Below are 19,483 nucleotides of genomic sequence, written 5' to 3'. Positions count from 1 at the left end.
GGTCCAACAATTTCACAAATATTCTTATTAGGTCCTCAAAAAACCCTAAGAGGTCTAGGAAACTGAGTCTCTGAGAGATAGCATACTCTGCTCAAGAACTCAGCCTTGAAGAAGAAAATTTGGGTTAGAACCAGGTAATCTAACTTTAGGGCTTCCCATGGTAAAGACTCTGCCTCCCGATGCAGGAGACACAGGTTCAATCCCTGAGTGGGGAAGATCCCCTGGAGCAGGGAATGGCAATGCACTGCATGCAGTATTCTCGCCTGGGAAATCCCATGGACAAACGAGTCTGGCAGGCCACAGTCCATGGGGTGGCAGAAGAGTCGGCTTCTGTTTTAGTGACTAAACAACAATCTCACTTTAGAGCTTTTAAGAAAAAAGACACCAAGACATCCATATGCAAAAACAGAAGTGTTGTGTACTTCACGTTGTCCCACTGCAGAAGCTCATAATGTCTGGTGGGACCCACTTGAAACAAATTGTCTGTTTGGACTGCGATTGGCCTGATCTCTATTCTGCTGCTTCACTGGGCCCCATGCCAGCCTGTCACCTGTGTCCCACAAACGTGACTCCATAGAGTATCCGGCATCCCACCTACTGTCCACTCACTTATTTAAGACCAACTGATCGTCTTTGCTCAAGAGGTCTCCAAATAAGGCTTTTCAAATCCTGTCATTCCTTTTATACTTGCATTGTATAAAATATCGCTTCTCATCAACTGGGGCTATTTTGTTACCTTGAAATCCTGTTCCTACTGGATGATACAAATGCTTGCTTTTCTCCATAACTTTCACAGTAAGGAGTTAAATTTGCTTAGTGGTGATAAGCATGAGGGGATTTTTCTAGAGTTTTCTTTTTTAAGAACGGTTATGGTTTCATGAATTTTTGTAGACTTGATATGGTTCCACTGTAGTAAACATTGTCCTTTTGGATGTTAGAATCGTCTTAACTTTGATTACTTTTGAAGCACTTTTCAGATCACGTTTAGATGCAACCTCAGGTTTAAAAACGTCCTTGTTTCTAGAAGTCATCGGTGCATCTGTCTGGTTCTTTTCAGGGGGATGCTCTTTAGAAGCCTTCAGAGCCCCTATATCGCTCTATGCCTCTGCACTCCCTCCAGGCCAGGCCCTGTGCCCTGTGATACCCGAGACAGTCAGCGCCTTCAAGAAGACTGGATGGTCCCAGGCAGCTCGCCTGAGGAGCTGAGAGTCGAGCTGTGAGAATGAAGCAGTCCAGGGACTGCTCCAAGTTCAGGTGAAAAGTGCTCCAAAGCCAGAATAGAGCCTCAAGGCCCTGGAAGATTTGTGAGCAAGGAAGAGAGTGAACAAAATGAGGCAGGCGAGGGCCAGGCAATCTCCCGGGTTCCTCCACTGGCAGAGCAGTGATGAACAGTATCTCATTACCTGCAATTCTCACTAGAGACACTGAGAATAGGATTTCTTTTTTTTCTTTTCATAATTAAAATTTGTATTGAGTGAATGAGTGAAAGCTACCCAGAATGACTGGTTTTGATGACTGTTAAATCAGGCTAATGAATGCTAATAAAGCAATTGGTAAGTAAGAAACTAAAGTTAACAAAAAAAACTCAGAAACAGAGGTTTTCTTGCTTACTTTTACATAGTTTTCTGTGTTTGTGATTGTTACACTACACGTGGAGGACGTTGTCCTTTCCTGCACAGTAGATTGAATAGACTTAAATACCAATATTTCCCTGTGTTCCCAAATAATGCTGCAACTTCCAGATGTTCTACCAACTGCTGTCAGAGCCCTGACACTATCTCAGACTTCTGCCAAAATGTGAAATAACCGGATAATGATGGATGAGGCTGAAAATATGAGCTCAAGGTGTGTTTTAAACATTTACTTTTAGAATTAGAGCAACTTTTAAGGGCCACTTACAACTTTGGGGATACATCCTTAAATTTTTAAAATTCAGTATCACTGACAATTACTTGGGGCATCTCTATTATTCTAAGTCACATAACTTGACCTAGAAATGACAAGTTTTACTGGTTTAAGGATATATTGTGTAAGAGGAAACCCCTATTCCAAAAACCTTAACCTTTTTAAGTAGCAGAATCTTTGCTCTTATTAATAAGTCCATCCCAACTCTGAACATAAATAGTAAAATGTGTGTGGAATCTGTGTTTAACCACATGGGGGAGATACATGGGTAACATAGTTTCACTCATTCAGTCACTCAGTCGTGTCTGACTCTTTGCGACCCCATGAACCGCAGCACGCCAGGCCTCCCTGTCCATCACCAACTCTCGGAGTCCACCCAAACCCATGTCCATTGAGTCAGTGATGCCATCCAACCATCTCATCCTCTGTCTTCCCCTTCTCCTCCTGCCCTCAATCTTTACCAACATCAGGGTCTTTTCAAATGAGTCAGCTCTTCGCATCAGGTAGCCAAAGTATTGGAGTTTCAGCTTCAGCATCAGTCCTTCCAATGAACACCCAGGACTGATCTCCTTTAGGATGGACTGGTTGGATCTCCTTGCAGTCCAAGGGACTCTCAAGAGTCTTCTCCAACACCACATTTCAAGAGCATCAATCCTTCGGCACTCAGCTTTCTTTATAGTCCAACTCTCACATCCATACATGACCACTGGAAAAACCATAGCCTCGGAGATGTAAAAAATATAAATTAGGGTTTCTGAGGAGTTCTCTGGATGTCCAGTTGTTAGGACTCCATGTTTTCACTGTTGAGGATGCAGGTTCAATCCCTGATCAAGGAACTAAGTAAGATCCTGCAAAGCCGTGTGGCACAGCCAAATAAATATGAGTTTCTGGGGCAGGAAGCAGCCAGGCCAGGGTGGGAGTTTGGGGGGAGGGGGTTGCACTGTATGTTCTGGTGACACCTGGCTGTCTGCTGGCCCCAGCCCCACAGGTCTACTTCCTCAAAGGGGGATATGACACCTTTTAATCGAAATATCCTGAGCATTGCATGGACATAATACTCATTTCACAAGACAAGGTTGAAGCTAAGAGAGCCCTCAATAGACAGAGTGGGAACCAGTGCTCACATCAGCTATCAGCCAGCTTTTGAACAAGGCAGCCCCATTAGAGTCCTTCTGTTCCTCAATCTTGGAAATGGCTACCATGTCTCCAAGTGTGTGATCCTCACCAATCTGCATTTCACAGCCCCACTGAACATCTCCTACAGATGTCCGAGGCCTGCCCAGCCCATCTACATGACAAAGGGGTCCCTGCAGAAGACAGTCCCAAGTCTGACATTAGCTCTCACTTTTCAAGAAGCCATAGGCTTCACAGAATGTCAGGGGAAGGAAGGAAAGGCCCTGGTCCACCGGGAAACTGGGCTCCCCAATTCACCCACCATCTGCAAGGTTAACCTCACAAAGACCAAGCAGTTCCGCCTGAAGGAGGCCCTCAGTCCCATCAGGAAGAGGAGGAGTGACCGCCTCCTCTTTGGGCTCCAGCCAGCTCCTGCACTATGGCTCTGAGATCCTGCCTTCCGAGCCACCCCCGGTTCCCTCCTGCGGAGGGGAGGCAGTCAGTTCCTCATTCACGGCCGTCTCACCATCACTGAGCCCTGACGCCCAGGGCTCCTGCTGCACATGCCCTAGCTAGCTCCATGCTGGTGCCAGCGCTGACCCTCCTTAGGGTCTCAGAGCTCGGCGGGAGCCCGCAGCCCCAGCATTGTCCTGCTAAGACTGGGTTGGGGGACCAGCCCAGCCAGGAAGAACTGTGGTTTTGTTTTCTAAACTCACGGGTATTTCAGACCCGTGCAACACTGAAAACCTCAGGCTGCCATGCTGTCCCCATGGAACAGCGAGTGGTCACCAGGCTTGCAAAGGAGCTTTACTGACCTCAGGGATAGGTTCTCAGGACCGAAGGCAGGCCCAGCCGTTATGAGAACACAGTGTATGTGGCTCCTGGGCCTCCAGATGTCCTGCCCTCAGGACTGCCCAGCCCTTGATCTTCAAAGTTCACCTCTTCATTGCCTGAAGCATAAGGCAATAAATACCTGCAGGAACAGAGGGTGGGGAGCCAGGAAGGGAAAGCTGTTGTTAGACTAGAAGAAAAGAAAGCTATGAAGCCAATTCATTTTCCAGCTTATTTAACTCTGGAAATCTCTGTCTGTGCTTCTTCAGGGCATAAGCTGTCACCATCTGGTCAGGAAAGTGACCCTACAGGGTTTGTAAGGACACCATATATATGCTGATTTGAACTCTCCCTCAAATGCTGCTGAGACTCCTTCATGGGTCCAGTGGTGGTGGTTAGCTGAAGCAGCAAGACATCAGCTCTCTGACTTTGCTTTTCACTGTGGGTTCTTTCTGGGACCTAGGCCTTTAGGGTGATTCTTATTGTTCTGGAAACTTTCTTGTTGTATGTCTCCTCAAAGCAACTCCTGTGTCATTTGAAGTCATTCTTCAGACTACAGACCAAAAATCACCCTTTAAAGTGAAGGAGGGAAAGTGTAACTACTGTGTGTTCCGAGTCAGTGGCATTGGAAACGTTCATTTCTCCAGCTTGCTGTCCTTATGCCTGCCTCTTCTCTCATGACACTTGTTTTCTTCCCTGCCCCTGAGGGTAGGTTTCACGCTATTGACTTCTGAGGTTCACAGATTTCACAATTTGTTACTATTTGTTTCATCTATAAGCTATTTCTCCAGAACAAAAAGCAACTTCTTAAAATCATACAGATGTGAAGAAAAGCAGTATGGTATTGATTGCTTTTACTGTGCAAAATAAAAAAGTAAAAGGGAAACATGTGTATACAAATTAATTTCCCTGTCCACATACATGACACAGAGGTTAAATTTATAGTTAGCACATATGAATAATTCACAAAACATCTTTTTGTATCTTTTTATTTTGTAACACCTCGTTAGCTTTGTGTAACACCTCAATAGCTCTCATATACATTTGCATGTTATTTTGCTCTGAACCACTTAGGAATAAATTATAGACATCATACCCCTTTATTCCTCCATATTCCAAAGTCTATTTCCTGAGGTCATTCTCTAACAACACCACAGTATCATTATCAATATGAGGAAATTTAAGATTATACCTTACTATAACCAAAATTCAAATGTGCTCAATCGTCCCTATGTTGGTCTTTATAACAAACCTTCCCCTTGGTACAGGACTCCCTCCGGGATGATGTGCTGCATCTATCTGTCAGATATGTTTGGTATTCTGTAATCTGGGGTGGACTCTCGGTCTTCTTTGCTTTCTACAACCATAACAATTTTGAGAAATATAGTCCAGTTATTTTATAAAACATCCCCCAATTGGCCCTAATTAGACTCAGGTTATACATTTGGGACAATAATTCCACAAAAGTGATGGGATATCCTGCTCAGTGCTCATATCAGGAGGCACAGAATGTCACTTTCCCGCATTTCTGGTGACTATTTGGTAAGGTGGTATCCTCCAGTTTTCCCCATTGTGAAGTTTCTCTTACTTTTTCTTTGATTAATATGTACTTTGTGGGGAGACACTAAGAAACACATAAATGTCCTTCTCATCAAATTCTGCCAGCCACTAACTTTAGCATCCACTCATACTTCTTGCCATCACAGTTGCAAAATGGTGAAGAAAACACATTTGAGTGGTCTCTTCTCCACAGATTGCAATATTTTTTCCTCGTAGCAGCCTTATTTCGCTGACCATCCAAAACCGCCTACCATGGCCTCACAAACTATGTCTTGCTTTCTCGTGCATTGAAGAGGAACAAAGAGTATTTCCCCTGGGTTGCCTTTTGGGGCAGCTGCTGGCAGATTTGGCCTGGAATCTTGAGTGTGTGCCTTCTTCCTACAATGCACCAGAAACTTTCCATGTGGTACCCCATCAAACTCTCCCAGTAGGCCTGTTAGAAGGTAGGCACAACTCCGAACCTCGTTTTGCAGGTAACAACAGATGGTTAGAGAGGTTTCTGGTGAGTAACTTGCCTGAGGTTCCAGCTAGTTAGCGTAGTTCCAGTTAGTTAGAGCCTGGGCTGGCAGCTAGACTGAGCCCAGAGGCTACTTGCTTAACTGCTACCTGCACTGATCCAAAACAGACTCAGGGCTTGTTCACGGCAGGACCAGGAGTAGGGTGATCTGGGCGAGGGGTCTGGGGTACAAAATTTAGGAAGACTCTGACCCTGTACTCACTGAGAGTGAGTGGCCCCTTAAAACGTGAGCCCTAGATTCGGCTTACTTCACCCTCCTCCCAATGCTGGTTCCTGAGGAGGGCCAGCCATGGGAGCTAACCTCCTTCACAGTTGATTACACAGTTCACACAGATTCCTGGGACAATGGGAATGCAGGGGTTTCCAGTTTCCTCCTTTGGTCAATAGATAAGCTATTCAGCCTTGAGCCTGCTCTGCTCTTCAGTTCAGTTCAGTTCAGTTCAGTCACTCAGTCGTGTCCGACTCTTTGCGACCCCATGAATCACAGCACACCAGGCCTCCCTGTCCATCACCAACTCCCGGAGTTTACTGAAACTCATGCCCATCGAGTCGTTGATGCCATCCAGCCATCTCATCCTCTGTCGCCCCTTTCTCCTCCTGCCCCCAATCCCTCCCAGCATCAGGGGCTTTTCAAATGAGTCAACTCTTTGCATGAGGTGGCCAAAGTATTAGAGTTTCAGCTTCAGCATCAGTCCTTCCAATGAACACCCAGGACTGATCTCCTTTAGGATGGACTGGTTGGATCTCCTTGCAGTCCAAGGGACTCTCAAGAGTCTTCTCCAACACCACAGTTCAAAAGCATCAATTTTTCGGCACTCAGCTTTCTTCACAGTCCAAATCTCACATCCATACATGACCACTGGAAAAACCATAGCCTTGACCAGATGGACCTTTGTTGGCAAAGTAATGTCTCTGCTTTTTAATATGCTATCGAGGCTGGTCATAACTTTCCTTCCAAGGACTAAGCATCTTTGAATTTCATAGCTACAGTCACCATCCGCAGTGATTTTTGAGCCCAAAAATATAAAGTCTGACACTGCTTCCACTGTTTCCCTGTCTATTTCCCATGAGGTGATGGGACCAGATGCCATGATCTTAGTTTTCTGAATGTTGAGCTTTAAGCCAACTTTTTCACTCTCCTCTTTCACTTTCATCAAGAGGCTTCTTAGTTCATCTTCACTTTCTGCCATAAAGGTGGTGTCATCTGCATATCTGAGGTTATTGGTATTTCTCCCAGCAATCTTGATTCCAGCTTGTGTTTCTTCCAGTCCAGCGTTTCTCATGATGTACTCTGCATATAAGTTAAATAAGCTGGGTGACAATATACAGCCTTGATGTACTCCTTTTCCTATTGGAACCAATCTGTTGTTCCATGTCCAGATCTAACTGTTGCTTCCTGACCTGCATACAGGTTTCTCAAGAGGCAGGTCAGGTGGTCTGGTATTCCCATCTCCTTCAGAATTTTCCACAGTTTATTGTGATCCACACAGTCGAAGGCTTTGGCGTAGTCAATAAAGCAGAAATAGATGTTTTTCTGGAACTCTCTTGCTTTTTTGATGATCCAGCGGATGTTGGCAATCTGAACTCTGGTTCCTCTGCCTTTTCTAAATCCAGCTTGAACATCTGGAAGTTCACGGTTCACGTATTGCTGAAGCCTGACTTGGAGAATTTTGAGCATTACTTTACTAGCATGTGAGGTGAATGCAACTGTGTGGTAGTTTGAGCATTCTTTTAGATTGCCTTTCTTAGGGATTGGAATGAAAACTGACCTCCAGTCCTGTGGCCACTGCTGAGTTTTCCAAATTTGCTGGCATATTGAGTACAAGACTTTCACAGCATCATCTTTCAGGATTTGAGGTAGCTCAACTGGAATTCCATCACCTCCGCTAGCTTTATTCATAGTGATGCTTTCTAAGGTCCACTTGACTTCACATTCCAGGATGTCTGGCTCTAGGTGAGTGATCACACCATTGTGCTTATCTGGGCCATGAAGATCTTTTTTGTACAGTTCTTCTGTGTATTCTTGCCACTTCTTAATATCTTCTGTTTCTGTTAGGTCCATACCATTTCTGTCCTTTACAACCCGTCTTTGCATGAAATGTTCCCTTGGTATCTCTAATTTTCTTGAAGAGATCTCTAGTCTTTCCCATTCTGTTGTTTTCCTCTATTTCTTTGCATTGATGCTGAGGAAGGCTTTCTCATCTCTCCTGGTTTTTCTTTGGAACTCTGCATTCAAATGGGAATATCTTTCCTTTTCTCCTTTGCTTTTCACTTCTCTTCTTTTCACAGCTCTTTGTAAGTCCTCCTCAGACAACCATTTTGCCTTTTTGCATTTCTTTTCCATGGGGATGGTCTTGATCCCTGTCTCCTGTACAATGTCACAAACCTCCATCCATAGTTCATCAGGCTCTCTGTCTATCAGATCTAGTCCCTTAAATCTATTTCTCACTTCCACTGTGTAGTCATAAGGGATTTGATTTAGGTCATTCCTGAATGATCTGGTGGTTTTCCCCCTACTTTCTTCAGTTTAAGTCTGAATTTGGCAATAAGGAGTTCATGATCTGAGCCACAGTCAGCTCCTGGTCTTGTTTTTGCTGACTATATAGAGCTTCTCCATCTTTGGCTGTAAAGAATATAATCAATCTGATTTTGGTGTTGACCATCTGGTGATGTCTATGTGTAGAGTCTTCCCTTGTGTTGTTGGAAGAGGGTGTTTGCTATGACCAGTGCATTCTCTTGGCAATACTCTATTAGCCTTTGCCCTGCTTCATTCTGTACTCCAAGGCCAAATTTGCCTGTTACTCCAGGTGTTTCTTGACTTCCTACTTTTGCATTCCAGTCCCCTGTAATGAAAAGGACATCTTTTTTGGGTGTTAGTTCTAAAAGGTCTTGTAGGTCTTCATAGAACTGTTCAGCTTCTTCAGCATTACTGGTTGGGCCATAGGCTTGGATTACCATGATATTGAATGGTTTGCCTTGGAAACGAACAGAGATCTCTGCTCTAAGTGATGCTAAATACAGAGACTAAGGTAGGTACCATCACTGCCCTCCTGTCACTGGCAGGTCCAAGCATATACTTCCAGTGGAATCAGATATGACAGGTCAACTCTTGGGGCTTCTTAGAAATTGCCTCAGTGAAGCACTGGCACATCTTTTGGGGATTTCGAAGTATGCCGATGGATTAAACTCTGCTGTCCTGACAACCTCTTTGTTTTTTCCATTTTATTAAGCTTTTTCCATTCATCTTGGTTGTAGTTTGCTTTTCCCACTAATAGACTGAACACTTTTGGGTATTAACTCAGTTGGTCTTCTCTTGGACTTTATTTCCTTCCAGAACTTGGCTCTTGACAGGTCTATGTTTCAGGTGCTTGGGCTCAAATCACGATGTTGCCACTTACTAGTTATGTTCTTGGAAAAGTCACTTTGTCCCCTGAGACTCAAGTGTTTCATCTGTGAAATGGGGCTATAACACCTCATTTGTAGAGTTGTTGCAAAGATGAAATGGAAACACTATAAGTACCTAAATGGTGCATGGCAATGATCAACAGATGCTAGTTTGCTTCCCTTTTGCTTTATTGGTCCACCCTTGTACCAAGATCATCTGTCTAAGAATTATAACTAAAGTGATCCAGAAGGCCAAGTAATCGTAAATCATGGATAGGCATTATCCAGGCAGCAGATTCTACAACTGGCCTTTCCTAGTATCAGCTCTATAGCAGGGGTGTTGAAAAGCAAAATCCAACTTCAAAGGTGATTTTGTTGGAGAAACATCTCAAAGTATTTTCTATTTCAAACACACACATTATTGCTTTTTTTTTTCCCCTCACTCTTGGATTCTCTCTTAATCTAACTAACCAACTCAAAAATTCAAGTTGGTTAGATTAAGGTTTGTAGCCATCACAGGACTACATTTTTAGTTTACTAAACTACTTCAAGATGTATTAAAAAAAAAAAAAAAGTCAATCTATAGTACATGAAATGTCCTTCCAGGGATGACAGCAGGAGCAGATAAAAGTCATGCTGAAACATGTAATACATTGTTCTCAACATGGGGGAAATGTTGTGGACAATTTTTTTACATTCATTTTACTCTTTTTGGAAATATGTCACCAAAAGGAAAAGAATGACCTTACTATAGAACTACATACGTGAAACAAGATCTGCTGTCATGTGTTTATAATTTTTTACTTGCCTATTTTTAATAAATTTGAAGGGGGTTGGGAGGTTTTTTGTTTTTCTTTAATATTTGAGTTTGTATATACAGTCCATGGTTTTTGGTCTAAAAGCCAACTTTTATGGAATGGAATAGAACATAGATCCCTTAATTAAAAAGTCCAGTGATTTGATTGCCATGCAGTGGTTTCAAAGTTTAAAATTGAGTTTGAGGAACCCTGCAATGAAAATAGCTGATGCAGGGAGTTAAGAGACAGTTTCCCAGGCCTTGGCACAAATTATTCCTTCCAAATAATGATTCTGTGTAACTGGGGAATGATTTAATATGCAGTCTTGGAAAGTTGCAAGGGTCTTTCACCTCATTTTCTGATCACAATGTCTATCTCCAAATTGTTTAAAATGAGCCATAGCTTCTACCAAGGTACCATCAAGTGATAGTCCCATGAATAGTCCCAAGTTAATTCTTGTGTTGCCAAGAGAGTCAGAATTTTCATTACTTCTAAAAGCTCTTTACCAAAAGTTTCAGATAGATAGCATTTTAAGTTAAAACTTCTCTGGAAATGACTATCTATTTTTACATTTTAGCATCCTACTTGTACATGCAATTTGCCCTAAGTAGCTCTCAATTTTCTTTTTAGCTGGCATTGCCTTATAATGAAATGAGCAGGTCATTGAGTCTTTCAATCAATACTGTAGTGTGATCTTGCTTGTACTGTGGCCTGCTCTCAAATATGCTTGTAATTTTTCAAACATGCTATCTATAGCCTAGGGGTAGAGAAAATACTGGGTTGTTGCCTTTTAAAAGGTTCATATAACAATACCTGCAAGAATATCAAGACATTTGAATCACATTTCTGCAATTACAACCATAAACAGAAGAATGAAGGTTTTTCTTATTCTTTGAAGAATAAGGATCCTCTCCAACTATATACTAGGTTGAGTCTTGAGCAGCCATAGACAATACATAAATTAATGGGAATGTTTGTGTGCAAACAAAATTTTATTTATGGACACTGAAATTTGAATTTCATATAGTTATATATGTCATGAAATATTCACCCTTTCAATTTTTTCAACTGTTTTTAAGATCTAGAAACCATTCTTAGCTCTGGGGCTGCCTAAGGACAGGCAGAAGGCTGGGTTTAGATCTTGAGCTGAGTTGTAGTTCACTGTAGTGAGTAGCAGAGCCAGGATTTGAACCTAGGCAGTATACGTCCAATGAGCTCTTAACATACACACAGGCACACATACACACATGTGTGTATATATGTGCATATCATCATATTGTATATATACGTATACATGTATATATGGTCATATATACACATTTGTGTATACATATATTCAATAAGATGATAATGATAGCAAATCCCACTCTTTATAGAAAATTTAGCAAAGGATGAAAGAGAAAATAGCAACCATCCATAAAGCCACAACCCAGGACTTCCCTGGTAGTGGTGGTACAGTGGATAAGAGTCTGCCTGCCAATGTCGGAGTCACATGTTCGATCCCTGGTCCAGGAAGACCCCACGTGCCCTGGAACAACTAAGCCCATTCACCATAACTACTTAGACTGAACTCCAGAGCCTGGGGGCCGCAACTACTGAGCCCACGTGCTGCAATTACTGAAGCCCACACACCAAGAGCCTGTGCTCTGCAACAAGAGAAGCCACCGCAACGAGAGGCCCATGCACCGCAAGGAAGAGTAGCCCCCATTCACCACAATTAGAGAAAATCTGAAAGCAGCAATGTAGACCCAGTGCAATCCCAATAACTAAATAAAATAAAACATGCAGAGGATTAAAAAAAAAAAAACCAGAAATAACCACTAATAGAATTTTATATCTTCTTCCATTTTTTGTCTACTGTACACAGCATTCAATTTATACATTTTAGTTTTTCACTTAACATGAACATTTTTCACATTTCCACACAGGCCTCACAATTATAATATTTAATAGACGCACGATAGTTCATTTTAAATGTACTAGGAGAAACTGCAGTTTTGAAAAAAGAAAAAATCCCACGGCTAAAAATTTCATAGAGGAAAGAATCTTTTAAGATGGTCGCTTTTCATTTACCTGCTACATCTTTCCATTTCTAGGAGCTGGATTTATTTTTAAGATATTTTGATCTGGACCATTTTTAAACTCTTAGAAGTCTTAAACACTAGACCACCAGGGAAGTCCCTCTAGGAGTTGGATTTTTTGAAGCAACCCTGTTTGCTGGCAGGGATAGAGTAAGAAGGCTTTGGAATCCACCAGACCTGAATTTACTTTTCACTGTCCATTCATTAGCCAAGTGGCCCTGAGCAAACCATTAACTTTTGTTACTCAGATTAACTGAGGTGATGTTCATGGACACCTCAGTTTTCCCTTGTTTCAAGATAAATCAAGGCCACCATCTGAAATGTCTAGAACAGAGACCTAGCACAGAATCCTGGTCACTTGGTAATAGCCAGCCCTTATTTTTCCTGCCACTCACCACTCCCAGTGCCCAACACTAGCACAGGAATTAGATTCTTTCACTCAAGACTGTAGAGAAAATGTCCTTTTCTGTTTTGAGCAGCACAGGAGTCTTCTTTCCTGAGTGAAAATGGGCCGGCAGGAATGGGGATAATGAGAAGGATTAATGAGGTAGGTGGACCTGACCTGAAAGCGTCCACCCCGCCCCTCGCCACTCCTGCCCCACCCCAACCAGGAGATTTAGATCAAAGTTCCCAAAGTGAATCGATGGCCTGGTGCCTATGACAGCAGGTGGCATTCTGACTTCAGCAGAGGCTGTGTTTGATTTCACAGATACAGCGGCTCTCCAGACATCTGAAAAGACTCCGGAGCCCAAGTCCATGAGCAGCAAAAGCTCCGTGGAGCTGCAGAGGGTGGCGGCCCTCCCGGCCCAGGGTTGCAGCAACAGTGGCTTTCAGGTCAGCAGGTCTTTTGTTTTATGTTTAAGACCGAGTAAGTAATGTTCTTTCCTGGCCTTTCTGGCAAGTTTCTTCACTAAAGAAGAGGGATTATTGTAATGCAATAAGGTTCTTAATGGTTCTCTTTAAGCCTATTATTCTTTCCTTCTTGGGTTGACAAACCTGAAAAGTCTCTTAACTGAACTTGTTTTGATCCCTGACCTGCCCTGTCATTTGAAAACAAGAGTGTTCTCTCCTGCTGTGTTTAGGGCTCAAACGGCAAGGATGTAGTATTTACCTAGAGACAGTTTCCCAAAGAACTGGTGAGCGGGGAAGAATGGGGAAGAATCCAGATCCTGAACGTAGTCAGCACCCCAGAGTCCCTTCCTCTCTACCTTTCTTTAAGCATACATGTGTATTCTTTTTTTCCCACCCAACTTCAAATTTTTATTTTGTATTGGGATGTAGTAAATTAACCAGGTTGTGGCAGTTTCAGGTAAACAGCGAAGGGACTCAGCCCTTCATATACATGTATCCATTCTCCCTCTCCCACCCAAGCTGGCACATAGCATTGAGCAGTTCCAGTCCTTGCTGGTTATCCATTTTAAATATTGCAGTGTGTACTTGACCTTCCTAAACTCCCTAACTATACCTTCCCCCAGCAACCATAAGCTCATTTTCTAAGTTTATGAGTCTCTTTGATACAAAATTCATTTGTATCATTTCTTTTTAGATTCCACATATAAGGGATGTCATACAATATTTCTCCTTCTCTGCCTGACTTACTTCACTCAGAATGGCACTCTCTAGCTTCATCCATATTGCTGCAAATGGCATAATTTCATTCTTTTTAATGGCTAAGTATTACTCCATTGTGTATATGTACCACATCTTCTTTATCTATCCCTCTGTCAATGGACATTTAGGTTGCTTCCATTTCTTGGCTATTGTAAATTGTGCTGCAAAGAACATTGGGGTGCATGGATACTTTCGGATCATGTTTTTGCATGAATATATGCCCAGGAGTGGGATTGCAGGGTCATATGGTATCTCTATTTTTAGTTTTTTAAGGAACCTCCATGCTGTTCTCCATAGTGGCTGTACCAATTAACATTTCCACCAACGCTGTAGGAGGGTTCCCTTCTCTCCACACCCTCTCCTGCATTTGCTGTTTGTGGATTTTTTGCTGACCACCATTCTGACTGGTGGGAGGTGATATCACATCACAGTTTTGATCTGCATTTCTCTAATAGCTAGCAGTGTTGAATATCTTTTTTGTGTGCCTGTTGGTCGTCTGTATGTCCTCTTTGAAGAAATGTCTATTCAGATCAGAGTTCCTTTTCCTTAAACCAGGTGTTAAATCCTCTGTCAGATCAGGCCCCACACAGCTGGGTTTTGCAAACTGTCTTATGTCATCAACCAAAACTCACTGAGTGAGTCATGCTGCTTGGCCCAGGTCTATATTCCACAGGAGACTGTCACCAGAAAATACCAGGCTTTCTGACTGGGCCTGGGACAGGGATTTTTCAGGGCTCTTCCCCAGTATGCTTCCTTTCCTCAGCTGACACTCACCCTGGGAAGCCCACGTGACCAGATGTCAGAAATCCCCTAGGCTTCAGCTTCAATACACAAGCAAAACAAATGTTTAAGCAAAGAAAGGAACAAGGAAGGTAAAAGGGTTTGACTCAAGCCTGAGTTGTCCTGAGTCTTCCACAAGTTATTGTAACCTCCCTGATCCTCAGTTTCATCGTCTGTGTATTTGTCACAGTCATGCTCATCTCACAGTTTATAAGTGTCGGGGAGAGAAAATCTTTCCCTCTACTCTCTTAGATTCAGCTCCTGAGGTCTGTGAATTAAACTGACAAATGGGAAATTAAATAGGAGAAAAGGCATACAAATTTTATTGATATTTTTAATTTTCTGTACACATAAATTTCACAGAAAGAAAGTAAAAATCCCAATGAAGCAGTAAGACTCAGAGGCTTATACACCTTTTTAAAAAAGATGATAAATTGTGGAGAAGTGAATAGACAAAGGAAAGAGGGATTGGGCTGTTAGGGTCAATAAATTGTGGGGAAGTGGCAGTAACTAATGGAAGATAAGATTGAGATACCTGTGAGATGTCTCCTCATCATCTCCGCCTCCAGTGATACAGATTGTTCAAGCACTGGCCAGGTTATCTGTCCAGTGCTAGACCTTCAATAAGAATTTCCAGAGACACCTATTTACTCAGCACGATTGTTAACTGGCCCCTAGATATGGCCACCACTAGGGAGGGAGCCTTGCCTGGAAAATCCCACGGACGGAGGAGCCTGGTGGGCTGCAGTCCATGGGGTCGCCAAGAGTCAGACATGACAGAGAGACTTCACTTTCACTTCTTACTTTCATGCATTGGAGAAGGAAATGGCAACCCACTCCAGTGTTCTTGCCTGGAGAATCCCAGGGACGGGGGAGCCTGGTGGGCTGCCATCTATGGGGTCGCACAGAGTCGGACACGACTGACGTGACTTATCAGCAGCAGCAGGAGGGCGGAAGCCAATTCAAGAGGGAATAACGCACTATTTTGCGTCACAGATGTTCAGAGAACATCAGGTGTTGCTTAAGGGTAGGCAAGGATTTCCCAGATAAACAGGGAAGGTTGTGAACAGAGCATCTCAAACAAAGAGAACTGCCTGTGCCCTGGCCCGGGGCCTGAAAGAGCCTGTGTGCTCTGGGTAGAGGACGTGGAGCTGGGGGGATGAAGGGAGTGGGGGAGGCTGGTGTTAGACCATGTGGCCTCCATGGGTGCTCATCAGATGTTCAAGAAGGAAACGACCAAAATTTATATGATCAAAGTATTAAAGTTACTCTACTACTTAAAGGTGAACAGAAATGGGAAGAGATTTGTGTGTGGTTGAGACACCAGTTAGGTTAATCTGATGGTCAGAACCAGGTTATAGGCAATGGAAACTGATGCAGGGTGACAGTATTCATACTAATTAGAGGGCCCCCTGCAGTGGGATTGGCAGGAGTCAGGGAGAGGAGTAAGAGCTGCCCTGCCTGAGAATATTTTCACGACTTACTCTGTAATATATGTAAACGATGTATGTACTATATGTTTCTTAAAAAACTGTCTTAATTCACTCAGGCTGCTGTAACAAAATATTGTGTTGGCCAAAAATTTCATTCAGGCTTTTCCCATAAAATCTTACAGGAAAACTCAAAAAAACTTTTTGGCCAACCCAATATCTCAGACTTGGTGGCTTGTTATTGTTCAGCTGCTAAGTCATGTCTGATTTTTTGCAACCCTATGGACTTCGGCATGCCAGGCTTCCCTGTCCTTCACCATCTTCTGGAGTTGGCTCAAACTCATGTCCTTTGAGTCAATGATGCTATCCAAGCAACTCATCCACTGTTGCCCCCTTCCCCTGCCTTCAATCCTTCTCATCACCAAGATCTTTTCTGATGAGTCAGCTCTTTGCATCAGGTGGCCAAAGTCTTGGAGCTTCAGCCTCAGTCCTTCCATCAATATTCAGGGTTGATTTCCTTTAGGATTGACTGGTTTGATTTCCTTGCAGTCCAAAGGACTCTCAAGAGGCTTCTCCAGCACCACAGTTTGAAAGCATCAGTTCTTCGATGCTTAGCCTTCTTTATGGTCAAACTCTCACATCCATTCATGACTACTGGAGAAACCATAACTTTGACTATACCGACCTTTGTCGACAAAGTCCCGAACAAACTTTTTGGCCAACCCAATATCTCGAACTGGGTGGCTTATAAACAGAAATGTATTTCTCACAGTTCTGGAAGCTGGGAGGTCCAAGACCAAGGCATCAGCAGATTAAATATCTGGTGAGGCCCCCATCCTCACAAAGACAAAAATACCAGGGAGCTCTCTGAGGTCTCTTTTTATAAAGACACTAACCCCATTCACAAAGGCTCTGCCCTCTTGAGTTAATCACCTCCCAAAGCTTCCATCTCCTAACATACCACTCAGGGCATGAGATTTTCAAAATAGGAATCTGGAAGAGGGGGCGAGGCATAAAGTAACAAGTGCCTAGCACAATGTGAACATAATAATCGTAGCTCTTGGTACTCAGGTTAAAGAGAACAACACATCCACATTTCTAGCTTGAGATGTCAACTTGGAAGTGATTGCCTTTACAGAGATAGGAAATTTAGGAATCAGGTTGGAGCAAGGAAGAGAATGACTTCATTTTGAGGCCTGTTGTCTGAAATTCAGATGATACCGAACATTCAGATGAAGATGGAGATGAAGCAGGAAGCTTCATGCATACCTGCACCAGAGTCTGGAAGGGACACTATACTTTGGGGGGCTGTTAGCAGAGAGGTGGGCAAGGGCGTGGATGAGACCATGGGAGGGGACTCTGGGGAGCGCCAGTGTTTCAGGAATAAGAAAATCACAGGAAGAGAGGACAGAACCAGGTGAAGGGGAAGAGTCTGGGGAAGCTGAGGGGAAAAGAACTGCAAGGTCGAAAGCAAAGACTCCTCCATGGAGGAGACAAGTTCCTTTGATTTGCTAACTTGGATATCACTGGTCACTGGGGGCAGAGTGGGGGCCGGAAACAGTTTGTGTTGTAAGTAGGCATTAAGAGCCTGGAGAAAATGAGGATAGAAAAGACATTCCTCTGGCAAAGGGGAGAGAGGTGGGCTCAGAAGAGGCAAGATCAGAGTTGTAGGAAGGGTTTTTCCAATAATTATAAAGTGTAACATGCAGAAAAACACATAAAACCAGATAGACAAGGTATTAAAAAATACCAACCAGGTCAAGGAACAGGACATTGTCATCCTTCAGCTCGGACAGTCCCATCCTGCACATTCTGTTCATCTGCCTCCCTCCCTCAGGATAGCAAAATAAAATAGGGAACTCTAGTCAACATCTGGTAATAACCTACAATGAAATAATCTGGAAAAGAATATATAGATAGAACTAAATCACTTCGCTGGACACCTGAAACTACCAAAACGTTATATAAATCAACTGTACTTCGATTTGAGAAAATAAAATAATGTGGTAATTCTGAAAAACAAGTACCTCCCCCCTTTCCGGAGTTTGTTGGTGTTGCTGGTTGTTGCTGTTGCCATTATTGTTCCTATTGGTTTGTTTATTGAATTAACGGAATTAATTCTATGGAGTCTGCATTTATTGTCATGTGTAGCTACTAAAGGCTCTGTTCAGTGAGTTTAATAATTAGTAATGGATCTGACATAAATTCCCAAGTGCCTGAAACCAATCCATCTCCCAGTCCATGCCAGGAGCTCTGTGACTGCTGGGGAGATTGTCTGCAGTCCTCCAGCAGGCCAGGTCCAAGTTTGTGTTTACTTCACTCCCTGCTTCTGTTGAGTTTCAACTTTAGCCAGAGATGAGAATTGTTATTTTTCTCAGGTCTTTCTCAGGCATGTCCCTGGGCTTCTAGTTTCCCTTATGGATATCTCATTCTCCAACTTTTCCTTTAAATTTTTGTTTATCTTGCTCTTTTCTCCAACTGTCATCACCATCTCAAGCAGCTGCCTCCGATGTTAAGCCATGGCCCTCAGGGAAATAGTATTGGGTGAACGGTGACTCAGGAGACACAGGTTTGATCCCTGGGTTGGAAGATCTGCTGGAGGAATGCATGGCAACCCACTCCAGTTTTCTTGCCTGGAGAATCCCATGGACAGAAGAGCCTGGTGGGCTACAGTCCATAGGGTCACAAAGAGTTGGACAGGACTGAAGCGACTTTGCATGCATACACACACACGAACGCAGACTCAGATTAAATAAAGACAGACCTTGTGAGTGGGAATTGCAGAAGACCTGCAAGACAGGTCAAATAAGGGCTGTAATCTTGGAACTGGACTTTGGGAGAGTGACAGCTGCATTTTGCCTCTTCCTTAGGATGCTAGGCTGCTTAGTTTTCACTGCTCTTTCCGTTGTTTTTCAAGGTCATCATGACTCTGGGGAGAGTGGAATATGACTAGAGAGTTCAGACACCACAAAGCCTGCAGTTCTGAGATTCAGTCATTTTACTTGGAAAAAATACTCTCTGGATTGTCATAAGTCTTTGGTTAATTTCCAGAGCTCTGAAAAAGTGATTTTGACAATTTTGCCAGTGTTCTTGTTGCTTTTATGAAGGTGAGGAATTTGAGAGGTTCTTACTCCATCATTCCTGGCAATGGTACCAATAACCTTAGTTTTTTTAATATGTTTTTAATTTGGGGGGAGTCTTCTTTTCTGTGTGGGCCTTCTCTCCAGTTGTGGCAAGCAAGGATCATTCTCTAGCTGCAGCTCCCTGACTCTAGAGCATAGGTTAAATATTTGAGGCACACGGTCCTAGTTGCTCCAAGGTGTAAGGGATCTTCCCAGATCACGGATTGAACCGATGTCTCCTCTATTGGCAGGCAGACTCTTTACCACTGACCCACCAGGGAAGCCCAATAACCTGAAATTTAAATAGCGAAGTTAGACATGTCATAAAGAAGTGTGTGTGTGATTAAATGAA

General features: G+C 43.1%; 1 protein-coding gene and 1 pseudogene across 1 annotated transcript in view; both read left to right on the top strand.

Moving 5' to 3' along the window:
• The window catches only part of LOC122431632, a 32,148-nt pseudogene extending 28,554 nt beyond the window's left edge, over window positions 1-3,594 (top strand).
• A 9,280-nt stretch (window positions 3,595-12,874) lies between these two features.
• The window catches only part of SLC28A3 (solute carrier family 28 member 3), a 118,817-nt gene continuing 112,208 nt past the window's right edge, over window positions 12,875-19,483 (top strand). Inside the window, exon 1 of the mRNA XM_043453802.1 lies at window positions 12,875-13,022. Within this exon, the coding sequence (XP_043309737.1) occupies window positions 12,945-13,022 (78 nt within the window). The 5' untranslated portion in view covers window positions 12,875-12,944. The remainder of the gene's footprint in view (window positions 13,023-19,483) is intronic.

This window comes from Cervus canadensis, chromosome 30, assembly GCF_019320065.1.
Source record: "Cervus canadensis isolate Bull #8, Minnesota chromosome 30, ASM1932006v1, whole genome shotgun sequence".
In the NCBI taxonomy this organism is placed as follows: domain Eukaryota; kingdom Metazoa; phylum Chordata; class Mammalia; order Artiodactyla; family Cervidae; genus Cervus; species Cervus canadensis.
Note: the sequence above shows the minus strand (reverse complement) of the source record. Positions and strands in the feature narration are given on the sequence as shown.